Source organism: Natator depressus, chromosome 8 (assembly GCF_965152275.1).
Source record: "Natator depressus isolate rNatDep1 chromosome 8, rNatDep2.hap1, whole genome shotgun sequence".
NCBI classification, from domain to species: domain Eukaryota; kingdom Metazoa; phylum Chordata; order Testudines; family Cheloniidae; genus Natator; species Natator depressus.
This window is the reverse complement of record NC_134241.1, coordinates 22,609,735-22,619,479: the sequence shown is the minus strand read 5'-3', so window position 1 is coordinate 22,619,479 and position 9,745 is coordinate 22,609,735. Positions and strand designations below refer to the sequence as shown.

The window sequence follows — 9,745 nt, the reverse complement described above, 5'->3', positions numbered from 1 at the left end:
AAATAAGATACTGATCCAGCAATGCTCTTAAGCATATGCTTAATTTTAAGCACATAAGTAGTCTTGTTGGCTTTAAATGGAATTACTCATGTGCTTAAAGTTAAGAGTGTGCTTAAATGCTTTCCATGATCTGGGTTTAAAGCCCAAAGGCCAAATCCTATGCACTTTATTCCTGGCAGGCGCCCCATTTCTGTCAGTGGGACTCCTCTCATGAGTAAGGACTACTGCCATGACTAAGTGTGCTCAGAATGGGGTCTCTTGGGTATAAGCTCCTTTGGGGCACGTACTGTGTCTTCCTCGTATTGTCTAATGCTGAGCATACTAATAATGCTCAATCAATAATATCAATTACTAGCCTTTTTCCAAACAGGCATATTAATTGTTCTTTCCCCTACCCTCCACAGATGTCTCATCTACTCTTGATCCTACTTTTGTTATTTTCCCTTGCAATCCCTCTGGAAGCGAAGTGGAAACTGCGGGAGAATGGTAAGTAGTCTGCATTTACGGAAAACTATCACTTGTTGAATAGTTAAAAACAAATGTACTAACAAATATGTTTGTGAATAAAAGCAGAGTTGCATTAGCTACCATTCATGGGCTCATATTCTGAATTTTTCATGAGTATTTGGATAATTGCTGGGTGTTCATGAAAACATTCAGGAGTCCCAAAAGTTTCATGAAGTTTAGAAACATGATTATTCATCTGAGAATTCACACCAGAAACTGCCTTATTCCCTATTCACTGTTCTCCCGTTTCAAGAGTTTCAGTCATGCAATCAGGAAGCAGAAACAGCATCTTGTGACTTAGGTGACAACCCACAAACAAGTAATGAAGAGCAAATAGTCAAAGTGAACATTTCACAAAAAAACCCCAGGCCTGAAAATATTTCATCCAGAATGTTCAGAGCAAATAACTCTGAATATGAATTCATTCAAAGAAATGCAGAATCAGTGAACAAATTATTCACTCACCAGAAAACGGAGCTAAATTCAGGTGGTCATATTTAATCCCTTTACTCACATTGACCGGCACCTTAGTCCACAAGTATCCCTTAGTCCACAAGTATGACTTCGGTGGGACTTCACAGGGTGGAAGCTGGTATTCAACATGATTAAGAGGATCACTGTTTTGCCCATAATGAATATTTCAAACACTTCTGTTGATAGCTTTAGGTTATAAGACTATGCTGTGGTTTCCCTAAATAACATTGGGGGCTCTTGAAACTACAGTAGAAGCGTTTCTGCCACAGCATAGAAACTACACATTTGTGTCTTTTCGTACCTCTCTGGCATTTCCTGGTGCCTATGCTTCTCGATACTCACAGGCAGACTGGCAAGCCTCTAGCTTCATGTATGTGCACATTCATGACTTTAATAAGCAGTCTCCACTGTCCGATGTGATGAGATTCAGTGTCCTATTATTAGCAATGTTATTTGGCTTAAAGCCATCTTTTTGGAAATGAAATCTCCTGCTGAGAAGTTCTCTTGGCTCATTGCTGGAACTGATGCTTCCTTCCAGCCTGAGTGGTGCACTTGTAAGTTCAATTGTGGTGCTTCCTAAACCTCCAGTAAATGTACTCTGTGTCCACTCGCAGGGAAAAACACAAACCCAGTGGACACTAATGACAACAGGGGTTCCTGTGTCAGCGGTAGAAGAGAAAGGGTAGCTCAAGGCAATGGCTGTATTTGGGGAACTGGTGTCAGTGAAAGTGTAGGTGACGTTCTTGACCCTGGCAAGAATGAAGCGAATTCTTGAGTTCTACTCCTCATTCTGCCCCTGATTAGCTGTAGGAATTTAAGCAATTCATGTACATATATCTTTGGCCTTAATTGCTGCCCCCCACCACCTGGAAAAATCTAACAAGGGAAGGCTGTAAGGAAGAAAAATCCACAAAGATTGCTTAATGGAGTTTTCCTAAATTGTTTTGTGAAGGGGCGTTTCTCCCAGTCTCGAGTAAAGGGCTCCACAGAGTGACTGAGGAGTATTCAGAGGGTCGTGACTATATGTTGGAGGCCCTGTATCTCTGCTTTGGGATTATCTCTCCCCTAGCAGCCACTTCATTGGGACCATGCTGCAAGGGCAACCAGCTTTTCTGCAGGAAAAATTAATGCCGCATCAGGTTGTGAGGCTTTAGAAGGAAGCAATACATGCTCCTGGCTTTCCCTTTGCCCACCTGCCCCCTCCCCAATCACAGCTCCTTCACACTGCAGAGATCTCTCCATGGAATCCAGAAGGGGAGTACAATGCTACAGAGGTGCTTCACCCCTCATTCTGTGAGCAAAGACTGAGATCCAGTAGTCCTTACTCATCAGAGGAGTCCCACTGAAGTCAATGGGGCTCCTTGCAGGAATAAAGTGAGTAGGTTTTGGTCCTTGGGCTTTAAACCTGGATTGTGGAAAGCATTTAAGCACATTCTTAACTTTAAGCACATGTGTAGTCATGTTTAAAGTCAATGAGACTATTTGTGTGCTTAAAGTTAACCATATGCAGGGAATGACTGAGCCATCTGTGCCTTGATTTCCCTCTCTGTGAAATGGGGATAATGACATCACCCGCTTTGCAGGGCTGTGACTGTGCCAAATTCTCTGAGACTATGGAAAGAAAATCACTTCTAAAATGAAAATAACTCTGATTGCTCATGATGTTTTGGATGCATTTCATATTTACATTTAAAACCTGGAAATCTTGTCAAAAGACAACTGGGCCTGACTGTTGTTATTCATGCCAGTGGTGTTTTGCCAGTAGTTTCAAGGACAGCAGTACTGGGCCTAAGATGTAGTTTGATTTTACCAGCACTTTAATCTTGACTAACACCCAACATTTATTTCCCTATAGTTTATGTGATAGAGTCAGAGTGGACTCAGGAGGCACCAGCTGAAGAAGTAGAGCTCACCTGTAATGTATCTGAAGACCAATCTATGTCAGTCTACTGGATGAAGGATAAGGAAATAATAGGAACTGACAAGATATTAACAATTTCAGTCAAGGAATTTCCAGATGCTGGCAACTACACCTGTCACAAAAGTGATACCCATGAGATTTTAAGCTACTATTTTTTCCTTATTACCAAAAAAGACTCAAGTAGGCAAATATCTAAGTGGATTCTAAAAAGTTTTAAAGGTAAGGTAATAGGGCAATATGATGTTTTTTCCATGTACAGTATGTGCCATAACATCGCAAAGGAAAAGGGAACTCACTGGAAAGAACCACTGTGCATGACTAATGAGGTGGATTATAATCTTTAGCATGGTGGCTCTTCAAAGTGCTGTTCAGGCATTAAGGGGCAAATAATGCCCTCTCCTACATGGGTGCAGAGGTCCCCATGTGCAGCAGAACCAGGTGGATCTGATGTGCAATGCGGGAGCAAGATTTGGGGAGTTCAGATCTGTATGGGGTTCCTATATGCTGTCACAAAGGATGAGTTGGGACCATGACTTTCTGATCCTTCCCATATGGAGTGGGGGAGTAGAGGAATGCTAAGGCTACTCTAGCCTTTAGGCTGGAGCAGCAACCATGGAACAGTTTCACAACATGTGGGGGAATGACTGTTCTTCCCCTTTGCCCTCGCAGCTCTCACCAGTGCCTAGCTAAGTCATTCAAACTGCGTGCTGAGGATAGCATTTGCCCCTAACTAAGTCATCTTCATAAAGCAGAGGTTACGTGACTTAGCCTAAAACTGCTGCTGAGCCAGGATTAAAACCCAGAAGTTTGGGATCCTGGGCTCATGGTTAACACATTGGACAAAGATACATCTCCGAGAGCAAGATATCCATCTTCTTGTGTTTCGCTTGGGCCACTAAACATTATTAGAAGGGTGGAAATTTTTCATTTATAGACATTATTGCTTTCCTGTGCATGCTAAAGTCATCTTTGAAATGTGTCGCAAACAGCACGGTGAGCAATCAGAGAAATGAAATCATTTGTTGAGGATATGGGGTTTGTTGAAGACAATTTTTTTTAATAGATGGGAAATATCCTATAAAAAATGTGAACAAGCTCTGGGAAAAACAATGGCAACATAATCTCTAAGGGTCACTTTTAGACACCAGCAAACTTCCAGCCACTATTCAGCTGACGTGTATATTGTGCATTGTTTTCCTGGGAAGGGACTCAATATCTGCCAGTAGAATTTTGTAAAGTTACTGTTTTATCTTACTGGTCAAACAATTTTTTTTTTCAATCAATTTTTTCTCTCTCTTTCAATCTAGAGCCAAACAACATGACATTTTTAAAATGTGAGGCAAAGAATTACTCAGGGATTTTCATATGCTCATGGAAGACAGAAAATGAGAGTCCAAATGTGAAGTTCACAATCAAAAATCTAAAAGGGTAAGAGCTTGTACTTTCCTCAGCCACTTCATTAGGATAATAAGGCCGGAATACCCCTCTTTGTCAGCATGTGGAACGGATACTACAAAAATAGTTGGCCACCTATCACATGAACTGGACCGGGGGAAGGCCATTTTCATCATTTGAGGATGTGGACCAACACATTGGATATCCTCTGCAGGACAGTCCCTTCTAGGCCCATCACATTACTGCATGGAAATCTGGTCAGGAATTAATATAGCTTAGAAGTGTAAGAACTCCCATTGGATCTTCTCTGCAGATGCTGTAATGTAGCTACAGAGTGACTCAGGCAGTAGAACTGCAGGTGAGAAGGAAAGGAATTTCAACCAGACATAGAAGCAAGTCATCTTGCAGCGTCCTTCTCTCCAGATCCACTGGCTGTATGGAGTTGGGAAGTCAAGCACTATATGACCATAGCATTCGCCCTGTCAAGGACCCTGAGGGGAATACTATGAGAGAAACCTCTTGGGGATTTCCTACCTCCCACTCCCCTCCCATGGGTTTCTCCAAGGCAGGGCGTGCTCTGGCCCAGTGTTGTTTTTATTTGTTAAAAGGGGAAATAAGTGCAATGCATAATTTGCTGGATGCAAAAATATAGTCACATTCTGGTAGCACTGTGTGGCGTTATTTCTTATGGAAACATACTCGACTTGTTTCCTCCAGCTGGGTTTGGGAAAGGGGCTAAAGAGTGAAGTTAGATATTAGGCCCTCCACACTAGTCAATAAACAGTGGCATTAAAGAAGAGACTGTCTTTAATTTATGCCCAAAATTCCCATTGGCATAGGAGTCTCATGTACAGAAACATGCTATTTATGACACAGCAACACTATGTTGCCGGTGACATGGTGTCATTGAAGTATCTGTAAGCAGCACTTTATTCAGAGCTCTCCAGCGTTTCCATTATCACTTTCTGCTTTGAATTCAGAACTCTAGAGGATGCATCTGGAAGTGTAATCTGTGGAAGCCCTGTGTCTGAACGCTATGAACTAGAGACAAAGTACACAGTCAATTGTCAGAAAACCAACCACTGCCCATTTGCTGAGGAACACCAGCCCATTGAGATGTTCCTGGAGGTCATTGATGAGACACAGTATGACAACTGCACCAGCAGCTTCTTCATCCGAGATATCAGTGAGTGGATCAGAAATCAGCTTTTATTTTTAAGTGTATAAAGCTTGTCATGAATTCAGTGACCCTGAGTGAATGTCTGTTCAGGGACGACAGTGCTGATTAATGTATTTACTGCTCCAACAGTACCAGCTTCACCACACTACCTCTGTGTCACCAGTGTGCCCACAACCTCACCTCAGAGCTGAGAGGGATTAATGCGTGGCCCATTATAACTGTATTCTAGGCCTGTAGGCTTCCCTCCCTTATGGGAGTAAAGAAAAACAAAAACTGGCCGAAACCAGGAAGCAACCACTGGGAAAATATAGGAGGTGCTCAGCACCCATGCACCACAGCAAAGGCGGCAGGTATAAGAGGTTTGAAACGCTGGATGTGGCGCATCTCCCTTTGAAGGCATGCCGGCCCACAGCATTGGGAGCGCCGCCACTGCTGGAAGCTCCTGAGAAGTGAGGGAGCCACCAGCGCCCGGACTGTGCTCCGCCCCGAGGCCCCACCCCCACTCAGTCTTTTCCCCCTGAGGCCCTGCCCCCACTGCACCTCTTCCTGCCCCCACTCCAAAAACACCCACCAGCAAAAACAAAAGTCAGTGCCTGTTGGTGGAGGAAGTGGAGAAGCAACGTCTGTGTGGCATGTGCCCCTCCCATAGATCTCACAGGAGCCCCTCTCGTGCTTTGCATGAATTAGGAGTGCCACAGTACTGGAAGGGCCAGGCTGGGAAGGCAGAGACCAGAGCCAGAAAGCAATCACTCTCTGTGGCAGGCTCCCCTCTGAAAAGTGCAGATTTCCAAGTGAATATCTGCATGGGTGCTTGGAACAGCACGGACTGCCGATATATACTCCTGCATATCACTGCCCCAAAGGAAAGGAGGATCTTGGGCACACAGAGATAGGCAGATCAACCAGAAAGTTGCTGCTGAGTTCATCATGCTGCCATGGGAGAAAGGGAGGTTGGCCAGCACTCTGGAGAAGCAGACACTGCCAAATTAAAACTTTCCTTCCCTGTGCATTCTAAAGATCAGCAAGGTTTGAGGCTGGGTCCCTTCCCTTTGTCTTCTGCAGCCCTCTAAATCCCTTCATCCTTGAGGGATCTTATAAGGCGAGCTCTGTAAAGGTATCCCTCTTCCACAGGAGGGTACAATATAGTCCCTAAACCTCAAGCACACTCTTGGCCTTTACTTTAATTTACTATGGTTTCCAACAGCTGTTTAACTGAATAATTAGTACTAATAAAGCACAAAGAGCTGATACTACGTAGCTAATGAATGCTAATGCTGTCTTTATTTTCTCTTGCAGTAAAACCTGACCCACCTGAGTGTGAGCATGTGGTCAAAAATGGCACAGTGACTTGGAAATACCCCAGAACATGGAGCACACCAAAGTCTTATTTCCCTTTGACATTTAAGGTCAACGCTGAAGGCAAGGTATTTGTAATAGGGAGTTCTCATTACTCTTAATGTGTGTATGATGCAGTCTTTTAAGAACTTGATCGCCTTCCCAGTTCATCTGCACAGTAGCATCCAAGTAACATGGATTGAAACACTGTGAAAACAGATCAGTCTCAACATTTCAATAGCAGGTTCAGTGATTCCTGTATGTATCTGATCTAACCCTGTTGTCCTAACTCAAATTACTTAGTGATTTAAATAAGGAACTTTGTCAGAGTAGGATTGGAGGGTTTGTAGTTTGGATAATGCTTTGGGACCTGCTGCAATGAAAACTACTCTGTTAATATAGAAAAGGAGTACTTGTGGCACCTTACAGACTAACAAATTTATTAGAGCATAAGCTTTCGGTTATGCTCTAATAAATTTGTTAGTCTCTAAGGTGCCACAAGTACTCCTTTTCTTTTTACGGATACAGACTAACACAACTGCTACTCTGAAACCTGTTAATATAGGATATTATTATGATTTAGTGATGTTTTTCCACTGAAACACCCCCATGGCCTTTAATTACCAATCTCAGTCATGTGCTTGCAGCCTAGAAGTTGTTATGATATAACTCTCTAAACCATCCTGTTATCTCTATTATGCTTTCCTCTTTTACCCTTCTTGCCCAACCAATTGTTTGCTTCACCCAGCTGTTAAGTTGTAAGATCTTTGGGGCAAGGTCTCTCGTAAACTATACGTCCGTGCAACGTCTCTGGGGCTCTAGCTTAGTTGAGGTCTCTAGATGCTAACCTAATATAAATAAGTAAGTCTGCTATTGACATATTTTCCAAAGAACACCATAGAAGTCATCTACTCCGATATGACCTATCTCTACATATGAAAGATAATAATTTGTATTATGTCTTTGCTGTTTGCCCAAACTTCAGGTCTCATAGTCAGAGATCTTTCCGACTATGAGACACAGTCAAAGTGAGCGCTCTACTTCAGGACTCTGCCAAGATGACATATCTACTGTCCAGCACTGGAGAACAGAAGATCTTGGTAGTGAGGTGGACGGAGGAGTGAACAACAATGTCACACCCAGCATCGCACAGTCATGTTAGCATGAGAAAAAAGTATCTGTTGACTCAGGATTATTAGGCTCTGTGGATCCTGAGCTGGGGAAAATCCACAACCTTTTCCTACACCAAGGACAAAGACAGCCTAATTTTTGCCACACTGAGTTGCATGTAGTTTGATTGCATGTACACAGTTCAGATTTGCACAGAAGAGCTCTTGCTAATAGAGTAAAAAATCAATGACTCATGCTCTCACACTACCCAAGAGGCCGGAGGATAATTTAGTTTTTGCCAACTGCTTCCCAATTTCCAGCAGCACGTTATTAAGTAATACTAATTTTTAGGAAGACATAAAATAGATTTGTTTGCATTGCTAATGCACCTCTGCGGGTTAAACACAACAACTGCTACGTGGCAACTTGCCCGCAGGGTGACACCAGAAATCAGTGGCATAGTTAGGAAAAGGACCAGCCATCTTCTGTCTCCCAGTCCTGGGCCTTGACCACAGCAATATACACTTGTAGCTATGAATTCACTTAAGAATAATTAATCAGGAAATACACACAAATCTAAAATATAGAAGTATTAAATAAAATCCAATTATATAAAATATTCACTGAAATAAAAATTGAATATTAAAATTAAAGTATATGGTCAATTAATGAACTAAGGGCCTGTTCCCACATTCCCATTAACTTCACTTACAATAGAACCCTAAGTGCAAAGATTAATAACAAGATAATATCCATGTGGGGGCATGAGTATGGGTCTATGCTATGCCTGCTTTTATCCCCACATTCTGACTGACATTCACCAAAGCTTATAAGAGAAAATAAAGCAACCTAAATGATACTTATCCCACTTCATGAACAGACCTAACAGGTTAAAAGATTACCGTACTTTAAATAAAAAATGAAGAAAGTGCATACCAGCAGATGGAGCCATCTCCTTAGTTATGGTTCTTGGCACTGAGGAAGGGCCTCTTTAAAAATATAAAGGTTCATGCTAGCTTTACAAGCACTCTTTATAGGAGCTGCATGTCCACCAGTGGAAATCACACTATGTAAGGACATGCCAGGGTATTTCAGATCAGTTTGAATCTACTTGTAATACCTTCCTTTCTGCAAAAACTTCCTCTTTGCTCTGATACAGCAGTGATAACTAATATGAGCACATATTCATTTTTGGCACAAGATCAACTAGATAACTTTAACCTGATGTTTGAGTAACTTCTGCTTGACTTCTTACAATCCATTGACTGGACTGTGTTTTTGTTCATAGTCTTATGATACTGATGAACAGTTCATTCGCTTTGCAACGACAAGCAAGCTAGACAAGATCTACGTCCAGGCCAGAGATCGGTATTACAATTCATCTTGGAGTGACCAGAAACTCTGCAGGTAAAGCTCACGGCACCATTTATCACAGTAGCAGATGTGACTTTTGGCTACATGGGAGGAAGTGGAGCTATGCTAGCTTATTTTTCTCAGATATTGGGGGGGTTACCCCTTACTACTGTCCTATTTGTAGTCCTGAGTGAAAGAAGTTGTTTCTTGAAATATCTTTGAGGGAACAAGAGTCTATATAAACATGTGACTACAATGTCCAACACAGGCTAATATTCTCTTCTTCCAAAAGCCCGGGAGAAACAATTAGAATTAATTTACACTAGACAGGAAACATGTATCTAGGGTTCACCCGGAACAGTTAATGATTTAAAGTGCTCTCTGCCTAGCTAGGTATTTGTACTGTGTCCTTCCATGAAGTATCTGAATACGACTGCTGCTCATGCACTGCCAGAATGTTAATCTTTTGT

At 42.3% G+C, this 9,745-nt stretch overlaps 1 protein-coding gene across 1 annotated transcript; it reads left to right on the top strand.

The window, feature by feature from the left end:
* The first annotated feature begins 404 nt into the window (after positions 1–404).
* Positions 405–9,333, top strand: IL12B (interleukin 12B). The gene is made up of 6 exons (XM_074961994.1): positions 405–486; positions 2,837–3,121; positions 4,210–4,330; positions 5,278–5,483; positions 6,774–6,901; positions 9,211–9,333. Exons 1-6 carry the CDS (start codon positions 405–407, stop codon positions 9,331–9,333), a joined length of 945 nt encoding a protein of 314 aa, XP_074818095.1.
* The last annotated feature ends 412 nt before the right edge of the window (positions 9,334–9,745 follow it).